Genomic DNA, 24,712 nt, shown 5'->3' with positions numbered 1-24,712 from the left:
TGGGGGTGGGGGGAAGAAACCACAGCAGGGACATTATAGCTGTTTTTTGCTGAGGAGGGTGTTTGCCAGAGGGGGTAGTTCTGGGTCCATTGAGAAGGAGTCCTCTGGGCATATCAGGGGTAGAGTCTTAACTTGATGGGTTGCAATAGATCATGCAATTGCTGTACTGCATTCTTGAAGAGACACGGAAAACAATTATTAGAGATCTATAAGCAGATGACTCAGTAACAGAATTAAACCAAATGATTTTCTGGGAAGGTTGTGGTATAGCGAGGAACAGAGGTGGGGGGAAACAGAGTAGGTCGCTAAGAGGAAATGGGAATAGAGTTAATTTAGAGTGTCAGTGACTAGTCCCTTTGCCAGGACTGCTGTACTGAAATAAGCTAGAAAGAGCAGGGAGCTACAGAGCATCAAAGGAAGGGAACCAGAGAAAATAGAAGACTGATGTAAAGAATTGTATCAGGCCTGGGGTAAAAGGGATGAGTCCTCTTTAGCCATTTTCTCCACAGTACCTAAAAGATCTCTTGCAGATGTATCAGTAACAAACAGAGCTGTTTAAGATGAGAGTTATTTGGGAAGCTTATGGAACATTTTATTTATGTATAGCGTGAAGTTCAGTAAGTAAAATATTTAAAGGATAGGGCAAAGACATAAGTATGAGGATAATAAGGAGGAAAGGAGTGATCCAGTTCCAAAAACTCAGAAATGTTTCTGTCTCCCTCTGATCTAGGTGCTAGAAACAATCTGTCTGTAAAGAACCAGATAGCAAATATTAAGTGTCCAGGTCCCCTGATCTCTGGTACTATTCAAGTCTGCCTTTGTGATATATAATCAGCCTCAGACAACATGTAAAAGAAATTTCTGAGATTGTGTTCTAAAATAAACTTTATTTTTTTTGGCAGTGGTATAACAAATTTTAATTCACAGTAGACATACTGAAAATAGGTAAAAAACAGTAACAACGAAAAGGTCTAACTAGCTCTCAGAAATGACAAAGTGTACCAATAGTCATAGCAGATTCACAACTGCCTGAATGCATGTTACAAACATTACAAACAAATGCTACATTTTGAAAAAAATCCATATAGCAACACTAACACTTCCTGGAGCCCTGCACTCTGGGCACTTCACCTGAAGGGAGACAAGCTCCTCTTTCTCACATCAAAGGGCAGTGATTCCACCTAATAGTCCAGTGTAGGCAGGTCAATCTCCTGGTCAAGGACTATCTGTAGAAAAGCAGGCTCACCTAAACCATGCTAATGAAATACATGTAAAAATTAATTCTCTGTACTAGGAGCCTAACTCAGGATAGTTAAGTCAACTATTAGTAAACAGGTACTACTTCCCCATTAGTTTCTTATTCCAAGATAGGGCAGAAAAATAAAGCTAATACAGTAATGAGATTGGGAAAAAAAAGTGTTTAAAAAAAAAGAGGGGGGATTTTAAGAAATATCAAATATGAGTCTTTTCTATCAAATACTATAAAACTTGTGTTTAGGACAAGGAATTAAGGTTTTTTTTTTGTCTTTCCCATCTTATAAGATAAGATTTGCAAATGTTTTAATCCCGCCCCCAGTAAAACTTTTATTTACTCAATGGTACTATTCCTATTCTAGGAATTTGATAGTCTGAAGCAATGACCCTTCTCTCCTTGGCACAGTGACTTCTTTTTCCCCTTCCTCCAGTAACTGTGCACCAATTCTTTTCAGACTTGTCAAAAGAGTAAGATTGTGAAGTCAGACCCCAGCTAATGGGAAAAAGACACAATCACCACCTTCCTCAGAATAAAAACCAAGTACACTTCCTCTGTGTTCCCTCTTCCTGAGCATACCTTCTTGATCCAAAGTAGTTTGCTTTCGGGGGGAGGCAATTATTCCAGACCTAAGTGGGCTGGTCTGCATTAGCCATGCACAATGCCAGTGCTTTATATTGTGTGAAAAACACAAGGTTTGGTATCCATAGAACAGTAATACAGCACAGATTCCTTAGCAGTGCCTGAACTACTCAACTGGATACCTGAGCCAGAGGAAATGCCATCTTCTCAACTCTAACACATCGACTAAGTTATTCCAGTCACAAAGACAGAGCTCCTGCTCTACCTCTTTTACCATAAACCTGAAACCTGTCCCCCATTTCAAGTAGGGTCCACACACAGGGACAAGAATACATGTGTCCATGGATGGCCCTTTCCTCCAACCTGTTTATGAGCAGTTTAAATAAGAAAGAGTTCTATGTGTATCTTCTCAATGTCTATTCTAAAAGTGCCAAAAATTTATTGTCTTATCTTTTAATGGAGAGATGACTTGCACTATAAAGTTTATGCTGGAATGCATTCCTGCCTTACAAATGCTTGATTTATAAAATAACACTTATTATGAGCTATGTACAAGACCCTGAGATAGGGATATTTTTAATAACAAAAACATTTAGGTTTTTCTATGAGTTGTATTTTTTGAAACTTTCAGGACAAACATAAAATATAAATCAAAATTGTAATAGTGTAAGCAAATATTAACAGAAGTTAATGTTCAAAACTGAGTTCTTTGTCAGGAAGTAGGTGGCACATGCCTTTAATCCCAGCACTCGAGAGGCAGAAGCAGGTGAGCCCGGTCTACATAGTGAGTTCCAGGACAGCCAAGCACTATTACACAGAGAAACCCTGTCTCAAAAAAACAAAAAAAAAATAAAAAAAAATAAAAAGCAGCTAGAGAGATGGCTCAGTGATTAAGAGCACTGGCTGCTCTTCAGAGGTCCTGAGTTCAATTCCCAGTACCCACATGGTGGCTCACAAACATCTATAATAGATCTGATGCCCTCATTTGTCATGCAGAACACTCATATATAAAATATAAGTAAACTTTTTAAAGAAGTGTTCTTAGAGCGCCATACACATTACAGTGCTCCCTTCTCTAAATGGCTGTGTCCTTAGCTGCTGCCTGTAATGCTCCAGAACAATATTCTTATTTTCAACTAATCATTTACAAACAAGCAGAAATTTCCTAAAAGGATAAGACAAGTATTTGTAGACTTTAGATCTGTACCATTTGATATGGAAGCTACTAGGAAAATAAGCCATATATGGAATACCAAAACTTAATTCACATGAGGGAGGGAGGGGGGATGACACTTAAGAGTAACTACTAAGAGACTGAACTACAGGAATCAGTACGTCTGGAGTAGCATTTGCTTCTTACCTAAGTCTTCCTGAGCACCTGAAACACCCAGAAAAGCCACAGAAACCAATACAACAGAGCAGAGGAGGGTTCCAAAGTGAGCTCAAGCTACTGCCTAGGACTTTAAGCTGAGCTTTTTGGTTCACACTCAAAGTTCAGTCTGTGTTTAACATTTTTGAGTTCAGACATATCAAAGCCTAGAAGTACTGAGGGTCTGTAGACTTCTATTGCTTTCAAGCAAGTGTATCTTCTTGTTCCAAAAAACAAAGCCACATTAATTCTTTCCATCTTCAAGAATAAAGACAACAGTTCTACTTCTTTTCTGCTAGGATATGGTTTTTTATGGAAATACTCTCTGAGAAACTGCTTCTTCTTCTCATAGGAGTAGTCTTTGTATTTTTTAGGATCTAATGCTAGGATCTGGAGTAAATCATCATTGGCCACCAGTCCATTAGTTGTACTTTCATTCCTCTGTCTCTTCAAAGGCATAGCACTAGTCCCTTCCTCTGGACCTGATGCTGCATCACCCTTTAGTACGAGCAAGGGAACTTTCTCATCTCTCTTCTGGTCTTCTGCCCCCAAAGGGCCATCTTGCCACTTTCTCTTTAAAGGACAGGTAGAATCAGGAATCCTTTCCCCATTGATGAACTGCAGTTGACTGCTCTCAACAAAACTTGACCCAACTTGCACGTCTGAGCTGTTGTTTTTGGAAGCATGTTCACAGTACAGCAAATGACGAGTGATGGCTGCCATACTCAAGCTTCCAGGGTAGATCCCACAACAGTGGACACACTTGAAGGCAGGAGAACTGAGCACTGTATAGGCCATTGGCATAATATGGTGTCTGTCCTTCAAATGTAACATATAGGCATCGGCTATCATGAATGTGCTCAAACAGAGAGGACAGGTCAGCTCTTGTTCGCTGAGACACTTAGGTACAACCTTAATCTGAGGCCTCACCTTAACATATAAGGGAACCAGTGATGTAGAGTATATCCCTGAGAGGATAGCCAGGAAGACTTCCTGTTCTCCAATCTTCTCTCTTGGCAGAGTGATGATGAAATCAAGATAGGGGAACAATGGGTCACCATTAGCATCCAGGCTCAACTGGGAGCCCCTGTTACTGTAATCCAAAGACAGCTTCTTCTTCCTAAGGTGTTTAATTCTGCTATGCTCCAAGAGACCCTGCATGTTGTGGAAAGTGCATGAGCAATACAGGCACCCCAAGCCATGTGTGAATAAGTGGTACATTAGCTCCTCCTCTGAGACTAGGCATTTGCAGGAGAGGCAACGCATGGCCTTCTCCCTTGTCCACTTAAGAAATGGTGCACACACTGCCAGCTTTACTGGTTCAAGTTTCTCACTGGAGTTGGACTCGCTTTGTTTGTGAGCCACTTCCATGTGAGCCTGGTAGACATTCAATGGAAAGAATACATGGCAAACTGGGCAGGTTTTCCACTGCTTGCCCTGTCTGACAACCACATTCATATCCACCTCAGATGAAGAGATCTGAACAAATATGCCCTGGTCTGCAGTGTCTACCAGCCCTTGTGAGGAGGACAAGCTGGGTAGAGCATTGTCTAATTGCGGACCCACACTAGGGGACGGGAATTGGTTGGGCACTTGGGATGGAGTGACAGTCACTGGGCCAGCACTCTGAGAAATAGGTAGAGTGACAGACATTGGATCCAACATGTAAAGGGGTCTCCCATTAACCTGTGTCCCTGTTGGAAGGAGCCTCCTGAACGCAGAGCCTGACTTGAGGAACATGTTGTTCTGTGAAGTTTCAGCTCTCACTGACTGGTTCACCTGTAGGATGCCGGTGCCAACAGACTGATTGAGCTGAAGCACACTGGGTCTAACTGGTGGACCTGCAGGAAGGACTCCTGATGTAACAGGCTGACCAAGCAGAGGAATAACAGAGCTCATACCCTGGTTCACAGGGACATCTGAGATCACCAGCTGCTTGGGGGACAGCAACCCAGATACCACTTGATCTGCAGGGAGAACCCTAAAGGACACTGTCTGACAAGAGGGGAGAACCTGTGATGAGACTGCCTGGCCTACATGGAGAACCCTGGACTGGACTGATTGACCAGTGGGAAGGGCCCCAGAAGCTGCTGTCTGTGCAGGAATCACAGAAGCAGGGGTTATCTGACCTTCAGGAAGGACTGCCAATGAGACCACCTGGCCCACAGAAATTGTTCCTGGTGATGTGGTCTGCAGAACCCCAGGACTGACAGAAAGACCAGAAGATAGGGTACCAGGCCTGATCAGTCTGCTTGTGGGCTCTACTGGCCTGCTTGTAGACCCAGCTGATCTGACTGGAGGTCCTGCTAGTTGACTTGCAGATCCAATGGACCGTGTCAGGGGTAAAATCTCAAGTTGGATGGCTTGACTCACTGGGACATTGCTCATTCCAACAGACTTATTCACAGGCCCAAGTGGCTGACTCATGGGTAGTGCAGGAGTGTCTACAGGCTTATTAGATGAAGCCGTGCCTGAGAAAAAGACAGTTGAGTGAGCTGAAGGCTTCTGTGTGAGGCTGATCTGGCCCACTGGTAGAGGGCTGGAGACAAATGCCGTGTCGGACTGGACAGCAGCAGATGGAGAATGGGTATGGCTCCAGGAAGGACCTGGGACCCCTACCGGTGGCTGTACATGGGCAGAGGTCACAGGTTGGGCCAAGGTCACTGGCTGTACCATGGCTGAACTTGGAGTATTCTGTGACAAGGCAAGGTGGGACCAAGGTGGCTTTACTGGAGCAGCTGTATGTGGAACACTGCTGTTTGGTGGCCTGGACAAGCCTGCCTGTGGCTTTGGAGCAATGGGCATTTGCTTCAGAAGCCCAGTCCTCTTGTTGTGTTCTGAAATCACAGACCTCAACTTATTCTCCAAATCCTTGTGAACATCTGATGTCAAAATATGGGACATCAGATCATCCTGGCTGCACATACTGGCACTACACTTTTTACAATAGTATCTTTCAGGTGGTAGAGTATTTGTCACAGAAAGAGTAGCACTGGCTTTTGGCTGCTGCTGCTCTTCCTTAGGCTGAAAGCCAATGTAGGCATTAAGTAAGGAGTGAAAATGGGTGATCAGCACATGCTTCTTCATGCTACAGAAGGACGTATTGGAAAAGTTACATTTTAAACATGTAAAATGTTTTATGTAACCCTTTAGTGACTTCCCATTGCCTGGACCTTTCTCCTTGGGGCTATGAACTTTCCCAGCTGGCTCATGGAATAACCAGAAGTGCGTGCTCACCACATTAGGCCGTGAAGCAAATGAACAATCTGGGCACTGGATCAGCAGCTCTTGGTCTGCCTCATCCTCATGGCAACGATGCAGATGGTTTTTGAGAGACGCAAGCACATCTGCTGAGTACGTGCAAAGGCTGCAGCAGTACGGCTTGAGTCGGTATCTCATCTTCTTTGTCAAATGTCCCCTTGGAGCAACATCTGGCCAAGACGTGTTATAAAAGTACCTGTCTCCTGGGCCAAAGCCTTCAAGCTCCCTCGACAGTTCTCTGCAGTTGTCCAGTCCAACCTTCAGAAGAAGGCTCTGCACCCACGGCCGCATCGTTCTGATGTGGTCCAGGTTTTCCACAGGAACTTGAAACATTTTTGAAATGTTCTGCCCTGCAAAAAGGAAGCCTCTGCCTCAGTGCCACAGCTCTGCACCTCAGAGGTGGGAACCCGGCCTGTACCTGCCTCCTACTGCCTCCCCACCACGCCCTCCAGCAACACAGGGGCGCCCTGCGCAACCTTCCCCGGCCTCCAGTCACACACACAGTCACACACACAGTCACACACACAGTCACACACAGTCACACACAGTCACACACAGTCACACACACAGTCACACACAGTCACACACAGTCACACACAGTCACACACAGTCACACACACAATCACACATACAGTCATACACAGTCACACACAGTCACACACACAGTCACACACCGACCTCCTGTCACACACCGACCTCCAGTCACACACCGACCTCCAGTCACACACCGACCTCCGGTCACACACCGACCTCGTGCCCACCCTTGCTCAGCCTCCAGTCACACTGACTTCCGGTCACATACCAGCTTCGGGTCACACACCGGCCTCCAGTCACACAGACTTCCGGTCACGCTGTCATACACGGGCCTCGGGTCACACGACGGCCTCCCGTCACACACTGACTTCCGGTCACACACCGGCCTCGGGTCACACGCCGGCCTCGGGTCACAGACTTCCGGTCACGCGGTCACACACGGGCCTCGGGTCACACACCAGCCTCCCGTCACACACTGACTTCCGGTCACGCTGTCACACACCGGCCTCGGGTCACACAGACTTCCGGTCACGCTGTCATACACGGGCCTCGGGTCACACGCCGGCCTCGGGTCACACACTGACTTCTTCCGGTCACACGCGGTCACACGCCGGCCCTCCCGTCACACACAGACTTCCGGTCACACACCAGCCTCCCGCCACACACTGACTTGCGGTCACACGCCGGCTGGCACCCCGGGCCCTCCCTCCCTCCTTCCCTCACACGCCCGTCCCTTCCTCCCTCCCTCACTCACGGCCTCCTCCGCGCCCGGCCGCTCCTCACCACTCCGTCCTCCGGCACAGACGCGAGAAAATGGCGCCCAATTGCCTCCGGAAGTGACGTCTCCTCATTTACATACTCGCACCAGGCAGCCAATGGCATGAAGAGCGCTTGAGGGCCTCGGCCCCTCCCCTTCCGCCGCTATGGCGCTCACCCGGGGACGTGGCTTCCGCTTACTCCCCGACGCCCCCGCGGTCCTAGTGCCGCCCTCCGGCACGTGCTTCGCTCCTCCAGGGCGCGATGCAGATCTCAGCTCAGCGTCTCCACAGCCCGAGCCGCCCGGGCCTCAGTGAAGTCAGTCCGGGCCGCAGGAGGAGAGAAGATGACTGTGCCAGCGCTGGGCTGTGCGCCACACAAGGCTCTAGAGTGACGAGCCCGAGTGGTGAGCTTGGCCAGAGCATCAGCCGCGCCGGGCTTGTAAACTGTAGAGCCGTGTGCACCAGCTAGGGGACGGCCTTGTAAACTGTAGAGCCGTGTGCACCAGCTAGAGGACGGTCTTGTAAACTGTAGAGCCGTGTGCACCAGCTAGGGGACGGGCTTGTAAACTGTAGAGCCGTGTGCACCAGCTAGAGGACGGCCTTGTAAACTGTAGAGCCGTGTGCACCTGCTAGAGGACGGCCTTGTAAACTGTAGAGCCGTGTGCACCAGCTAGGGGACGGGCTTGTAAACTGTAGAGCCCACGTGCACCAGCTAGAGGACGGGCTTGTAAACTACATGTAGAGCCCGTGGGCACCAGCTAGAGGACGGCCTTGTAAACTGTAGAGCCCGTGGGCACCAGCTAGGGGACGGCCTTGTAAACTGTAGAGCCGTGTGCACCAGCTAGGGGACGGCCTTGTAAACTGTAGAGCCCCTGTGCACCAGCTAGGGGACGGCCTTGTAAACTGTAGAGCCGTGTGCACCAGCTAGAGGACGGCCTTGTAAACTGTAGAGCCGTGTGCACCAGTTAGGGCCTGGCTGGGAGATGTGGAGGAGAAGCAGCGTGTACCCACCCTCCTCACAACCGAACGTCGATTATGGCAAGGGAGACTGAAAGAAGTCACACTGGGGGTGGCGACACTCGCCTGTAAACCCATCATTCAGGGAGCTGAATCCGGAGGACCGCGGGAAGTTTGAAGCCAGCCTGCACTACATGGAAGATCATTTTCAAAAATGGGAAATAGAAAAAAAAAAAAGGAGGGCATCAAACAGCTCGGGGGGGGGTTCTCAGTGAGAGACCCCCACCCAAGCGATTATTTGCCCTGTCTGCACAAGGCCCTGGGTGTCAAACCTAGATCACATGCTCACACAGCCAGAAATCTAGTTATTTATGTAAAATTGTCCTCTCTTTTTATTTTTATCAAGCAAAACATTTTTCATAAGGCAAATTCAGGTCACTGGCTTATGGTAGACTTAAGGTTTCCAGGATAAGAAGTGAAGAAATAATAGGATTAGTTAATGAAAGTTACAAGGCGTTCCTTAGCAAGATCTATGAAAGAGTCTTCTGTACAAGAGGAAGTTTTCTCCAAATGGAGAGTAAATTGAGGGAGGAGACTTAAAATTGAGCTAACATTTCCAAGTTTCTTCCAGCGCAGTCACTTTGCATCCTGGGATAACTTATTCTGTAAATTATCAAAATGTTTTTTAGTCGATTCTGTTAACTGCCCAAAGAAGCCAACAGGACTTCCATAGTTATTAGTGAACAGCAAATGGTACCAAAATTTGCTGAATGAAATTTTGGGGCTTCTTTTCCCAGGTGCTGATCCCCCAAAGAAGTCTAACTGGCTCTTTACCAAACCTGCTCACCCGTCTGGACCAGATGCCTGACTATTCCATCTTCCGAGGCTATATCATTGCAAGTACCGTGTTCTCTGCATAACCGTCTTGTCCAGCTGCCTGGGGACTGGAATCCCTCACTGGTTGTCCTGTCTTGCAGCAATACAATCTGGCAGATGCAATCGAGGCTGCAGATGCTTACACTGTGTTTGCTCCAAACAATGAAGCCATCGAGAATTTTATCAGGGAGAAGAAATCCACGTCTCTAGTAAGTGTCAGCAGTAGTAATCAACGTTTTCTCTTTAAGATTTGTTTTTATTTTTTAATGGGTTGTGTGAGCTGAGCATGGGTGTGAGATTGTGGGTGAGTGCATGTGCGTGCATGCGTGTGTGTGTGTGTGTGTGTGTGTGTGTGTGTGTGTGTACATGTATACATGAGAACAGATGCATACAGAGGCCAATGCAGTTATATCCAGAGGTGTTATTGCTCTCCTGGAACTGGAGTTACAAGTGGCTGTGAGCTGCCTAATATGGATATTGGGAACTGATCAAGGGTCCTCCTTGAGAAAAGTACCCACATTTAACTACTCTCCAGCCCCATCAATATTTTCAATCCATAAGCCATTTCCTGTTTTTGTCAAAATCTGTTCATTCAGATCTGTATACTTAATAGAGACCCAAGCAGAGACCCTACACACAAATGTCCCCATGTCACAGCAGCCATAAACACAAAGAGAGAGAATAAAATATTTAACAGCAAAAAAAAAAATTAAGCTGAAAATATGTGCCTCGTGTCTGTAAAAGTATGTGTTCTCTTTTTATGTGAAAAAAATTGGCCTTAACATCTCATTAGGGCTATAAAATAAAATCAGTTGAAAATATTAATTTGCATATCAAAGAAACATCTATAATTACAGCCCACACCATTTATGTAGTTAGAAATCACTTGAGCATTTGTTTGTAGATTTTCTCCATGGTGACACTTTTTAATGTCAGAAAAAAAAATACCCCTTTGCTCACTGCAATTCTTTTTTATTTTTTATTTATTATGTTTATTTATTGGTTTGTTTTTGTTTTTTCAAGACAGGCTCTCTCTGTGTAATAGCTCTAGCTGTCCTGGAACTTGCTCTGTAGACCAGGCTGGACTCAACTCACAGAGATCTGCCTGCCTCTACCTTCCAAGTGCTAGGATTAAAGGTTTTTTCCACCACCTCCCAGCACAACTTTTTTTTTATTTCAAAAGTCTTTGCATTAATATAAATGAGTGCAGTTATTTTGGATAGAAAGCATATTTCTACTTGGGGTATTTTGTTTTAATGGTACTAAAATACTTAAAATAATTCTCATATTCTTGTCACTAGTATTTTCTATTTTATATAGAAATATGTAATTTTTATGACTTTTATTGCTAAAGCTCAGTTTATGTTGAATTTTTGAAGCTGAAATCCGTGTAATAGCAAAGAAATCATTTTCAAATCTACTCACTGCTTTCATCATGCCTGTCTAGATGTCCTTGGCCATCCTACCTGGAAATTCACAACTCACCTTATTATCTAACACTTCTGTGCCCTGAGGTCTTGCACACAGACAAGGCACTACTTCTATTTGCTGTCCCATAGTTCTGGCACCGTAGAGCAGAATGTAGCCAACTGGCTGACTTCTCTTTCTGTATGTGACACAGAAGGAAGACATACTTCAGTACCACGTGGTCCTGTTCGAGAAGCTCCTGAAGAATGACTTGCACAATGGCATGCACCGAGAGACCATGCTGGGGTTCTCCTACCTCCTCAGCTTCTTTCTCCGCAATGACCAGGTACATCTTTCTAACAAAACTCAAGAGCACGTGTCTCTGCTGCTATCGACCTTCATCTCTTCCATGCTGGAAGAATACCTCTAGTCCTAAGCCTTATCAACAAGAAAAAGTTTCTGTTTGTTATGCCCAGATGGTGGGGACCCCCAAAAGACCACCACAGAGACAGAATCCCATATGTGAAAGCAAAGAGCATTTATTTTCAAACTCCAGAGCTTGGTCCCTCTGTCTGTCCGATGCAGCAGTGAGAGCAGAGAGCCCTGAGCTCAGGCAGGGTAGAGGTTTTATCGTAGCAGAGGTTGGGGTGAGGAGATTTCCAGGGTTCAGGACCCTGATAGGCTGACATTTGTCTAGAGGTATCTGTAAAACAAATAGGTATGTGGTAGACTCAGGGACGTCTGGCCATCTTATCTAACCTTATCTAATGTTTGGAATGTTTGAGATGTTAGGTACTTCCCCAACACTGGGTGGATCCCTGGGCAGGGTCAGCTTATGGCTTTTCCTAAATCTGGGTGTTGCCTGCCAGTAAGCCTTGTCACAGAAGCTGTGTCTGGGACTCTAAGCCTGTCATGGCGGCTGTGTGGTCAAGCTGTTTTGGGGCCCCCTATACCGTTGAATCAAAAAGCAGGGAATAAACTACATAGTCAATCTCCTACTCTCCTGTCCTGTGATCAGCCTTGAGATAATCAGTGTAGCCTGTAACACGAATTGGTAAATGGTCTTACTAATAAAAACCCGGAGCCAGGTACTGGGGTGAATGCTGAAAGATCAGAGAAGCAGAACAAGCCACAGCCAACCTCACCTCGCCAGTTCCTCAGCTGATCCTGTTTCCTCAAACTGGAAGCCTCTGAGTCTTCATCTGAATTGATCTCAACTGAACTGCTGCTAAAAGCTTAAAATCTTAAAAGCCTAAAAACCTGTAGTTCCTGGTTCTCATGCCTTATATACCTTTCTGCTTCCTGCCATCACTTCCTGGGATTAAAGGCGTGTGTCTTTACCAAGCAAGACATGAGCTCTCAAGTCCTGGAATTAAAGGTGTGTGCCACCATGCCTGGCTCTGTTTCCAGTGTGGCCTTGAACTCACAGAAATCCGGATGGGTCTCTGCCTCAGAATGCTAGGATTAAGAGTGTGTGCCACCACTGTCTGGCCTCTATGTCTAATCTAGTGGCTGTTCTGTTCTCTGGCCCCAGATAAGGTTTATTAGGGTACACTATATATTGGGGGACACAATATATCACCACAGTAGCCCTACCAACTGTGGTACTGGAGTCCCAGCAGGAACAGGCAGGCACTCTTCAGCTGGTATCACAAACCCAACCAATAGTCAGTCTTCAGTTTCCAAGATGGAAAGGAGCTTTGTTTCTCAAAATAACTTGCAGGATGTGGCATTGGCTTCAGGAAATCAGGAGTCTAGTGATATGTATAAACTCTTGCAATCAAACAAATTAACATTAATATTGTGCAATCACGAGGATTGTGATGTGCTGTGCAATCAGCCACCACACTGGCATTCCAGGGATTTCATCACACAATTTTTTATGAATGCTAAAGGGTTATCATTCATAAAAAAAGATTTCATGAAGCTAGTTACTATAGTTGTAATATAAAATTCTACTCATGTAGTTCAAATGCCATATTTTAAAACTGTGTGAAAATTTAACAAGAAACTATAATTCTAAAATAAATTATCAGAAGAAAAATTAATTGCCTGACCTACACAGTGAGTTGCAAGACAGCCGGCGCTACACAGAGAAACCCTTTCTCAGGGGGGAAAAAAGTCACTAAGAACCGGGTTTGGCACATGCCTGTAAGTAATCCTAGGGTTACCGAGACTCTCTTTGTGAGGTGTTCTGTTGCTGTGATAAAACACCATGACCAAAAGCAACTTGGAAAAAGGTTTTATTTCACTGTATTTTCACAGTACAACATTGAAGGAGGGCAAGGCAGGATCTGAAGCAGAGGCCACAGAGAAGTGCTGTTTATTGGCTTGTTTCTGCCCTGCTCAGTTTGTTTTCTTACATACCCAAGGACCACCTGCCCAGAATGGGCTGGGTCCTCTCACATCAATCATCAAGAAAATACCCTACATACTTGCCTGTGGGCCAATCCTATAAAGGCATTTTCTTGATTAAGATTCCATCTTCCAAATGATACTACCTTATGTCGAGTTGATATAAAAAACTAGCCAGCACAGAGGCTGAGAAAGAGGAATCACAAGTTTGAGGCCATCCTAGGATAACCTGAGTGTCATGGCCTGCATGAGAATGGCCCCCAAAGGCTCATATGTTTGGACGCTTGGTCCCCAGTTAATGGAACTGTTTGGGAAGGATTGGGTGTGGCCTTCTTAGAATAGGTGTGGCAGTGAGCTTTCAAGTTTCAAAAGCTCAGGCCAGACCCAGTCAGTCAGTCAGTCTCTCTCTCTCTCTCTCTCTCTCTCTCTCTCTCTCTCTCTCTCTCTCCCCCTCCCTCCCTCCCTGTCCCTCTGTCCCTCTCTGTCTCTGTCCCTTTGACTCTCTGTGTCTCTGTCTCTCTTTGTGTCTCTCTCTGTCCTTCTGTCTGTCTCTATGTCTCTCTCTGTGTCTCTCTGTGTCTCTGTTTCTCTGTCTTTCTCTCTGCTCCCTCTCTGTCTTTCATTGTGTCTCTGTCCCTCTCTGTGTCCTGTGTCTCTCTGTCTGCCTGTCTCTGTCTCTCTCTCTCTCTCTGTCTCTTGGTGTTTCTATCTGTCTGTCTCTCTGTCTGTCTGTCTGTCTGTCTCTCCCCCCTCCCCCTGCTGCCCATGGGTCAGGATGTAAAGCTCTCAGTTACTGCTCCAGCACCATGCCTCTGTGCTTTCCTCCATGATGATCATGGACTAACTCTCCAAAACTTAAGCAAGCCCTCCATTAAATGCTTCATTTTATGGCATTTATATACTCTTCACAGCAGAAGAGTAAGACACTGAGCTACATAGCAAGAACTTGCCCTAGAGAGATGGAGGGCAAGCACACTGTATTGGAATGAGCATTTAATTGTGCAATCTTAGAAGCAATAATATTACTTAATCCTTTAAAAAAGTAAAATCTTTAAAAATTTCTTCTCTGATGCCATCATTGAAATAAATAAATTTTTATGTAAACTTGAAAAACATTTATGTAAAAAAAGTCCAGCTTTCACCATGAAGGTTGAGCTGTGCAGTTTCAATGAGTACAATATCTACCCCGGACACGGGCGGTGCCGTGACAGGACCGACGGGAAGGTTTTCCAGTTTCTTTTTTTTGGGGTTTTTTTGTTGGTTGGTTGGTTGGTTGGTTGGTTTTTTTCAAGACATGGTTTCTCTGTGTAGTTTTGGTGCCTGTCCTGGATCTCACTCCGCAGACCAGGCTGGCCTCAAATTTACAGAGATCCGCCTGGCTCTGCCTCCCGAGTGCTGGGATTAAAGGCGTGTGCACCACCACTGCTCGGTGGTTTTCCAGTTTCTTAATGCAAAATGCAAGTCCGCATTCCTTTCCAAAAGGAATCCTCGACAGACAAACTGGACTGTCCTCTACAGAAGAAAACACAGAAAGGACAGTCGGAAGACATTCCAAAGAGAAGAACCCTCAGCGCGCTCAAGTTCCAGCGAGCTACCACTGGTGCGTCTCCTGCCGGTACAATGGCCAAGAGGAATCGGAAACCAGAAGTTAGGAAAGCTCAGCAAGAGTGGGCTATCGGGGCTGCCAAGGAAGCAAAAAAAGGCTAAGCAGGCATCCAGGAAGACAGCAGTGGCTGCTGCCAAGGCCCCTACCAAAGCAGCACCTGAACAAAAGCCTGTGAAGCCTGTGAAGGTCTCTGCTCCCCCAGTCAGTGGAAAATGCTAAATTGGTAGATCAGATTTTTGAATAAAGATCAATCTCTAACTCTTAAAAAAAAAAAAAAAAAAAAAAAAAAAGGAAGAAAAATATAGCTAGAGCCAGGTATGGTGGCACATGCCTTCAATCCCAGCACTTGGGAGGTAGAGGCAGATGGATCTCTGTGAGTTTGAGGCTAGCCTGGGCTACAGAGTGAGATCTAGGATAGCCAGGGCTGTTATTCAGAGAAATCTTGTCTCAAAAAAACCAAAAATATAATTTTCAAAAATCAAACTAGAGATTTTTTTTAAGGGCTCTTTTACTTTCTTCATTACTTGTAAAATAATCTAATTCCAAACATTTTTCTCCATATTGGTGCTCAGAGTCTAGCAAACACATTTTCCTTTAAAACAATGTTATTTTTTTCCAGAAATAGCAATTATCTCATTGATAGAAAGCTTTCCTTTTCGTTGTTATTTTTAATCTGTCCTCTCTATTTCACAGGTAGAGATGAATATTCAAATGCTGTTAACTGAGTTATTTTCAATGTTGTGATGTTCATTTTCTGTTAGCCCAGAAATTTCCTGAGTTAGAGCAAACATCAACACAACAGAAGCATTGCTTTTACTTTCTCTGTTCAGTGGAAGTACAGGGAAAGTGCTTTCTAATTGAGTAGGTGTGTTTATGTAAAATTTTCAATGCAACCTATAATTCTCTGGATAGATCTCATGATGGAAATGATTCAGACTTTTTAAATACCAAATTAAGTAGGAATACACCAAATGTTCTGCTCTCTGGGTATTCAAAAATAACTCAACATCTTGGAATTCTGGAAATTTGTGCTACAATCACTATTTGAGACTGAATGAGTTTTCCTCGTGATTTTCTCACTATTCACTGACCTTGAAACAGCAGTGTGGAGCTCAGTCCTCACTTACCCCAACGTCTAAACAGAAGACCCCTTTGCTGCCAGACAGTCATAAGAGACTATTGTATTCAGTAGCAATTTCAACAGTGAGAAGTGTTAGGATACCATTTGATAGTGTTCTATGAATGTCAAGGCCTTATTGAAGACTAGCACATCATATGCCCTGCGGAATAAGCTCTTTCCCTGTCCCATCCTCAGTGTAATTTCACCTTTCTAAGTGTTGCTGGGAAACTGGCCACAAGATGGAGATACACTGAAAGATGCATTGCGTTCTCTGTGTCTTAGTTAGGGGAGACACCCATACCTTGTGGACCGCCAGATCACAGCACTGATGAGCATGTCCATAAAGCCAGCCTGCCAGTGGGCACAAGCCTAAGGATCTTAAGGCAGTAATTTTTAAGCAAACATAAATTTGAGAGATGGAGAATACCCTAGAGATGATTTGGAGCAACGTTTTCCTTTTACAAAGAGAAGTGTTGAGGTTCGGGAAAGCAGTTGACCCAATATCACACAGCTTCATGGTACCAGTTGCAGAACTATGGACTCCCCTCTTTCAAGGACTCTTTCAACTACATTGTGGTACTTTCCAGCCCAACTGGAATATCTCCTAGACCGTTGTCATATTGAGGGCCTCCACTTCCTGTCTTCTGCATCTCCCTTAATACCACCTTAATAAGACCATATCTGATCCTCTTGTTCACAGCTGTATGTAAATGAAGTTCCAATAAACTACACCAATGTGGCCACTGACAAAGGAGTGATCCATGGTCTGGGGAAAGTTCTGGAAATTCAGAAGAATAGATGTGACAGTAATGACACCATTATTGTGAAAGTAAGTTACAACAAGGGCCAGTAGTGAAAGTAGTGGGTTATGGCTTTTTTTTTTTAAACAGGGGGCCAGGAAGATGTCTCAGTGGGTAAAGCCACTTGCCACCAAGTCCAACAATCTGAGCTCAATCCCCAAGGCCTATATGCTGAAAGGAGAGAAGTGAATTCTGCAGGTCATCCTCCACACATGTACAGACACACACACACACACACACACACACACACACACACACACACACACATGCACTTGCACACACACATGCACTTGCACACACACCCAAAATGTAATAAAAATGTTTAAAAAATAATAATTTTAAACTTAAGAATTTTCTATTAGGTGATCTCAGTTTAGTTCAAAACCTCCTCATTCATTATGATTGGCATTGCAGCTCAAAAGTAGAGCACTTGCCCGGTATGCATGAGGCCCTGGGTTCGATACTGAGTACTGAAAAGGGAAACTGTTTAGTGAGCATCTTTAATGTGCCAGAAAGAGTACATGGCTATAGAGGACAAGGATGTGCAAGACACACCCAGAGCTTCCTAGGCTTGTCATCGCTGGGATGGGTGGTACCTAGCATGCCTTGGGGAATCATAGACGACTATGCTGAGCAGGATTCTAAAGCCCTGGGTCCCCTGCAGAGTGAAACTGTGCTAGGGAGAGGTCCACGGGTCAGCTCTGACAGGTGTTGACTAAGGCTGGTCAACCAGAAGAAGAGTGTGGAAATGGTGAATTCAGTGTGCTACAAACGCAATCGTGCAAGCCTGTCCCTGCGGGCTGCGAGACAGCGTCGTGTCTTTTAGTGACCGTGACAACTGCTGATGTTTATTAGGCATCACTCTACACATTGTACACGTATTAACCCATGTAATCCTCACAGCACCCTGCACAGTAAGGACTTTGTCTCCAGTTTACAGAGGGGAAAATGAGCCACAGAGAGGTATATTCATTCACACGGTAGTGAGTGACAGAGAAGGGATTCAGATCTGGGCAGTCTGGCCCTAGAAACAGAATTCACAGCAGTGACACTCACTGTCGAGTAGGTACCAATAGCTGACACCGGTAACACTCAAAAGTGCCTGCCAATCTGTCTTTTGTTCTTTGTATGTGTTATTTCAGTGGAGGGTTCCACTACAGCCCTTAGCCGCACCATATTTTTGTCAAGACAGGCACTGTGTGTAACAGATACACAGTCTCTTTATCTGACCCAGTTCAGTAAACTAGGGCTCCGGTGCATCAATAAATTGGTGCTAAAGAATGCTGATTTAGATCGGTGATGTCTCCCATGCTTTTTGTGGTGAAAGGCTGGGGGGTGGGAAGAAAGACAGGGGAATCTGTGGTTGATATATAAAATGAATAGCAAATCTCCTAATTAAAAAAAGGGTTATTGCATCCTTAGACTATTGTAGACGAAAGCAGTGTTCAAACAGGCAAGACCTGGAATAGAGCTTGTCTCTTAGAACATCAAGGAGGTTGAGCAGATGCTCTCCGCTGATGCTCAGCTCTGTGCTCCAAAACCTGCAGCTCCTAGCTCCTATTTGCAGCCTCATTTTGCACTGAAATTAATAACCTTGACCTGACCTCTTTATCGCTACACTTTTTACCAAGGGAAGTTGTGGGACATGTTTCCAGCAACCAATCTGCCCATTTGGGACAAAACCATCCGTAAGTACTTTTATCTTATTTTGTAAATAAATAATAGACAAACAAACAAACAGCCTCCAGAGAAGAGAGACTCCAAACCATCTGTAAGTACTTTTATCTTATTTTGTAAATAAATAAATAAATAAATAGCCTCCAGAGAAGAGAGACTCCAAACCATCCATAAGTACTTTTATCTTATTTTGTAAAAAAAAAAAAACAAATAAATAAATAAATAAATAGCCTCCAGAGAAGAGAGTCTCCAAATTGGAAAGCATATATTTTCTTCTGTCCCCCTTCCCTCCTTGGTTTAATTCTAGCTTTTTATGTGCAGTGCACTTTTTTAAGGAAAGGGCTTATTTTGGCTTCCAGTTTGAGGGTATCGTCCCTGAGTTACAGTAGGGAACTCACAGCCGCAGGAGCATGAGGCAGCTGGGCACACGGCATCCACAGTCCAGAGCGGGGTGGGGTGCTTGTGGTCTGCTCCCTTCCTTTTTATTTTTTTAAATTTCACTTGATTTTTTTTTATTAGTGAAATTTATTCTTTGGCAGTTCCATGAATACATATAAAATACATTCTGATTAAACTCACCGCGCCCTCTCTTACCTGTCAACCCACACGAGCAAGGCCCTTTCCCACACCGGGGTCTTTGTCTTGTGTCTCGCTGAGTTTAACCAGGCTGTTAATGTCACCATGGGTGTGGGACCGTCCACAGAGACTGGTGGCAATGTGGCCCCAGCAAGGGAGACACAACAGGAGACAGTGACTCCCCTGCACCCTGTCCATCAATAATGAGTGGTTTCCTTGGGAGGGGTAGGGCCCCAGGGGCTCCTCCCCATCCTTGACTGACAGGCCCTGACTTGTGCAAGCCCAGTGCAAACAGCCACCACTGCTGTGAGTCCACGCTGGCAATGGCTGTGCCGTGTCCAGAGAACACTCCTGATGGCCCTTCTCCCCATGCATCTCCACAGCCTTAAATGCGGGAATTTGGGGGACTAAGGGGAATTTAATTCATAATTAAAACAGAGATGGGCCCGTAAACCACCATGCAATCCAAGGAAGTCTTTTTCCACGTTCACATCTTTTATACTAACCAGTTAAGGATCGCAGCAAGCTATTCTATGGGAGAAGACAGTCTCCACGTCCCATAGCCAGCTCCTCCTACCTGGTTCCCTTTTATAACTGAAGTCACAACTGACCTTCTCAAAGAAACAGATGTAAGCATTACAAAGGTAGACATATCTCTAAATTAATTACCAATCTGTTTCTTATACCTAACGACTGTTAAAGAGAATAAACACCCTGTGGCCCCATAGCGTAATAATAATAATTCATGGTAAACAATGAATGCCGAGTCTCTCGTTTGGGTTTTAATTTGGTAGTAGATGTTATAAATCTTTATGAGCAAACAATTCTTTCTTGGATTTGGCAGACTATGAATCAATAAACAAATTAAAGCTTAAGTTTAATGACTGGAAGAATATTTAAGGACCAGAAGAATATTTTTATCTGGCTTTTTTTTAATTCCTCTACAATTGATTTGATCTTCTAGAGAAATGATCTTCTTAGAGAGCACTGCTTTACAGTATAACTTTGGGTTTTGCCAGCTGCCCTGAGGCAGCCAGCACTGTGAGGTTGTGTTCCTGCTTCTGAAGTCACACCAAGAAGCCACGACCACCCTTTCCAGAATATGTTATAGAAACGGGGAAGCTTTCTTCCTAACTACAGGGATGACAGAATCCTCATGATTTCACAGGGTGAAACAAGGAAATGCATCTATACCATTTACTTCATGGGGAAGCGATCCGTGTTCATCGGGTGCCAGCCAAAGTGTAGGAGGACCATCATCGTGAGTATGCGCTGGCCTTCCCCGGCACTCAGCGACGGAACAGTCTTCCCTACACTGCATTTCTCAGAATGCTGGCAGGCATTCTTCCTGCCATCTGCTGCTCAGCTCATCGTTGTCACCCACAGTAGCACTGGTCACAAGAAAATGGGGGAAAGCCTGTAAATCAGAAAATGGGTAAAAGCCAAAGCACTCACCTGAGTAAGGAAGAAACCGGGGGTGTGGAAGGTGAAGGGGATGCCCCATTCTCACAACACATGCATGCGCGATGAAACTTAATCACATTAATTAGTTACTTAAATGAAACCAAGAGACAAAGGACGTAGCCAGCAAGGGAAGGCAAGGGGTACTTGGCCCTTCAGAAAATGGAACCCCAAAACCCAGACTCTCTGAATGTCACTTACAACTTACTGTCCTGTTCTTCCCTGGAGGATGAGGCCTCTTCTCGGGGTTTACATTGCAGAGCGTGAAGCTGGAGAGAGTTTTATGTCTTAGTGTACTTAAGAATAAAGTCACTGAAGCCAAACAGACCGCCTGTGGGGCTTCCCGGAACCACAGTAGGCTCTCAGAGCATGCCAGAGCATCTGCTCCTTCCGTAGATGAAGCACCATCCAGGAGAAGGGTCCCTGGTTTGGAGGTGCTGAAGGCTTCTTGGGTCCCACCTCTCCTCCGGTATCACCTGTTATTCTTCGTTGCTTGGAGCCGGTGAGGAGCACCAGCCTGTATCCCAGGCTCAGGAAGCAGAAGAAGATGAAATAGATGTTCAAGGCCAGCACCAGCTAAAGGAGGCCCTGCCGCAACAATAAGTTTGTTAATCCGGCCCAAACTGGCTCCGCCCTGGCCACCCTCCTAAGTACTAGGATTACAGGCATGCACCACCAGCCGGGCTTCCTTTGCCTTGTTCTTCCTGCCTCCCCTCGTTGGCATTCTTCATCTTCATCTCTTGTCTTTTTATTCTCCCTCTTCCCTGCCTGCAGGGCTGGCAAGTGGCCTGGGAAATTGCGGAGCCTCACTCGGTCCTCAGAGGGCTCCATCCCCTGTCCCTTACAAACCCTGGAGTCTTAAGAAACAGGCAGGCTCACACAGAACCCCAGGAGTCCCCAAAGCAGAAGATAAACACGTGCACCACCTTGTCCTTCCGTTTCAGACGAGAGGATGCTGTGCTGGCTTCTTTGGCCCACAATGCCAACCCTGCCCCGGGAAAGGTCAGGATGTGTGCTCTGGGAATGGCTTCTGTCTGGATGGCGTGAACGGCACTGGCGTGTGCCAGTGTGGACAGGGCTTCAATGGGACAGCCTGCGAGACCTGCGCAGAGGGCAAGTACGGTGTCCACTGTGACCAAGGTGAGCGTCGCTCCTCCGCAGACCCTGCCCCTCCCAGTCCTCCCAGACCCCAGCTAGCCAGCAGCCATGTTAGAAAAGATCAGTAGCTTCAGTGCTCTCTCCGCAGCCTCTGCCCAGGCAGCAGGACTCACCCAGCATTATGACGGCAAAGTGTAAGCCTCTCTGTAACCAGGTGTAGTGCTCCCGGCATTCGGGAAGCTAAGGCAGGAAAACGGCCCCGAGTCTGAGACCAGCTTGGGCTACAGAGAGTCGCTGATGTTTGTTTGTTTGTTTGTTTGTTTGTTTGTTTGTTTGTAGCCTCTGCTATTTCATTTGTATAGAGCAGTGTCCCAAACCATTTCCAGCCACTGATCTGGATGTACCCACCCATCCTCCAATTTGTTTGCTGACGTTTCCAGCCCAGCTCCATCCCTCAGTGTGCCTGTATGTGCTAATCACCGTGATTGAACTTGCACTGTGGACTTGCTCAGTAGTTGAGGGGGCAGGGGAGACAGATTTGTCCTAACGGCCCATTTAATCCCAAACGAACTGCACTGGTGTGCCGTACCCATTTTACAAATAAGGGTATTTGAGGCCAGGACCGTGAATGAGTGCCCCCAAGATCAGCTGAGGAGAAGCAGGCCTCAGGTCTGAATACATACCTTTCTTGACCCCAAAGCGTGGCCCTTAAACCGTCCTCTTGGAGAAGGTCACTCCTTGATCCACCATCAGCAAGCATCCTGCCTTGATGTTTTATCAGTCTGGGGAATATCCTCTTGAACGTCCACATCCTGGCTTCCTTGTACCCAGGAACACCAGGAGATAAGTCCACTTGTCCCAGCTGGTCCTAAAACCATCAACTCAACTATCACTGTTTTCTTACCAGCCTATCTAAACCAGACAAAACTAATGCATAACTGAGTGGCTGGAATATGGCCATGTGATATATCATTGAAATTAGAGTGTTGATTTATCTTTCTGTGTTATTTGGGAGACTTGCTTCCATTCATCTGTGGGTGACTCCATGGGGTCCACCAAGACCCAAAGCTGAATGCTTTTGATTGAAGAGTGGTACTCATAGCTTTCACCAAGTTCTTATTATTTATTTATTTACAATTCTTTTACAATTTTCGAAACACATATCTATAATGTTCTTTCATCACCTTTATCCGCGCTCTTCCCCTGCCCCTCCCACTGAACCCCTCTTCTTCACAGTCCCCCTCCTAGTCTCATATCTATTTTTTATGAGCCACTGCATTCAGTTAGGGTTGACTGCATGAGCATGGGTCAATGGTTATTTACTTGAGCAAGGGCAATCTGCCAGAGGCTACCCTACCCTCTCAATGTAACCTTTAACCCCCTGTGGCTCCCTTGGGAGGAGCAGGGCCTTACAAACTCTTCCTCCGTCTGTGGAATGTTGTGAGCCCAGCATCATGCAGCTCTTGGGCAGGGAGCAGTGACTGAACCACGAACTATAATAGTGCCAGATTGAGTTCATGGGTGCCAAACAACCACATCATATCCAGAAGATGGCCTTTACAGCACTCCTTCCCATGATGTTCTTTCCACTTCCTCTTCCACAATGTCTCCTGAGCCTTGGAGGGGTATCTTAGCTACTTTTCAACTGCTGTGACAAAACACCATGGCAAAGACAACTTATAAAAGAAAGTGTTTAATTTGGGGGCTCATGGTTCCAGAGGGTTGGAGTCCATGACTATCGTGTAAGGGAGTGTGGTGGCAGGCAGGCAGGCAGGTATGGTGCTGGAGCATAGCTAAAAAGCTCACATCAGATCCACAGCATGAGGTCAAGAGGGAGACATCTGGCAATGGTGTGGGCTCTTGAAACCCCAAAGCCCATCCCCAGTGACACACCTCGAACAAGGCCACACCTCCTAACCCTCTCCAAAGAGTTCCACCAACTGGGGACCAAGCATTCAAATACATGAGTCTGTGGGGACCATTCTTACTCAGACCACCACAAGGTGTGGTATAAATGTGCTGTTAAGGCTGAGCACTCAACGGCCACTTCTTCTCAGCACCTAAACCAACTCTGAGCCTCTACATTAACCAGTTAACTACTTCCCACTGTCAATAAACAAATAAACAAATGCTTTTCTGACCAAGGCTGAGCCCAGCGCTAGTCCACAAGTACACACATCGATATTTAGAGGATGGTTTGGCACCGTGTCCATTGCCTCCCTGGCTCTTGAGTTTGACCAGGTTTACAATGCCATGCCTGAGCTTCTCTTGTGGAACAGTCCTAAAATCCAGTAAGAAATGTGTTGGTTTAACAGGGGACGTTGTTGTACTAATGGTCACGTCTTGCCTGGAGTGGTGAGAACCTGCATAGTTTTGGGAGCCTTTGGACCCCCCCCCCCCCCCCCCGACCAACAGCTCACACCTGGCACTGGAATTTTTGTTTAATATCCATGGCTTTTAGAAGTAGCATTGTCCACAATCATTTTTAATAGCATTTTTAAACTGGCTTACAATATGATAGATTTCACTATGGCTTTTTCATATTTTCATTGATTTTTTTTGGATTCTCATGTTTATTGAGCATTTACTACATGCTTGATGATCCATTGTCCCTTAACATTTTGTGCATGTCATCTGACTTACAGTAATGTCACTAGATCTTACATGTAAAGTTTAGTAAATTTTTTATATGTCTGTCCCCATAAGTTATGACTCAATTCAAGGCAAGAAACACCTCGACTCCTCAGCTTTTAACAAATTCTTAAAGAGATTTGGGACCCTGCTATAAAATGAAGAAACCATCAGCTCTGTGTCTTTGGAGAAGGCAGAGCAAACAGGTTTTTACAAAACTGGTATCAAATAGAGACTTTTTTTTTTTTTTTGAAATAGGGTCTCACTGCTAGCCCTGGCTGGCCTGGATCTCACTATGTCTACAGGCTAGCCCTGAACTCACAGATATCTCCTAAGTACTGGCATTATAGGTGTGCACCACCATGTCCAACCAGATAGGCATCTTTTGAAGT

At 45.5% G+C, this 24,712-nt stretch overlaps 1 protein-coding gene and 1 pseudogene across 6 annotated transcripts in view; one reads left to right on the top strand and one right to left on the bottom strand.

Moving 5' to 3' along the window:
* Stab2 (stabilin 2) overlaps nucleotides 1-24,712 on the top strand; it is a 166,889-nt gene that overhangs the window by 87,951 nt on the left and 54,226 nt on the right. For all 5 annotated transcript variants that reach the window (XM_015998482.3, XM_076554565.1, XM_076554567.1 and 2 more), the window contains 7 exons: nucleotides 9,511-9,609; nucleotides 9,691-9,798; nucleotides 11,211-11,342; nucleotides 16,778-16,906; nucleotides 18,509-18,565; nucleotides 20,299-20,391; nucleotides 21,536-21,731. In XM_015998482.3, the coding sequence (XP_015853968.1) occupies nucleotides 9,511-9,609; nucleotides 9,691-9,798; nucleotides 11,211-11,342; nucleotides 16,778-16,906; nucleotides 18,509-18,565; nucleotides 20,299-20,391; nucleotides 21,536-21,731 (814 nt within the window). The remainder of the gene's footprint in view (nucleotides 1-9,510; nucleotides 9,610-9,690; nucleotides 9,799-11,210; nucleotides 11,343-16,777; nucleotides 16,907-18,508; nucleotides 18,566-20,298; nucleotides 20,392-21,535; nucleotides 21,732-24,712) is intronic.
* Nucleotides 868-7,845, bottom strand: LOC102924123 (activity-dependent neuroprotector homeobox protein 2 pseudogene; annotated as a pseudogene). Its single transcript, XR_013045807.1, has 2 exons — nucleotides 7,753-7,845; nucleotides 868-6,814 (listed from the first exon to the last, which is right to left on the bottom strand). The product of XR_013045807.1 is annotated as an activity-dependent neuroprotector homeobox protein 2 pseudogene (transcript).

The sequence above is a fragment of the Peromyscus maniculatus genome, chromosome 18, assembly GCF_049852395.1.
Source record: "Peromyscus maniculatus bairdii isolate BWxNUB_F1_BW_parent chromosome 18, HU_Pman_BW_mat_3.1, whole genome shotgun sequence".
Taxonomy (NCBI): Eukaryota; Metazoa; Chordata; class Mammalia; order Rodentia; family Cricetidae; genus Peromyscus; species Peromyscus maniculatus.
The sequence above is the reverse complement of the archived record's forward strand: the minus strand, read 5'-3'. Positions and strand labels throughout refer to the sequence as shown.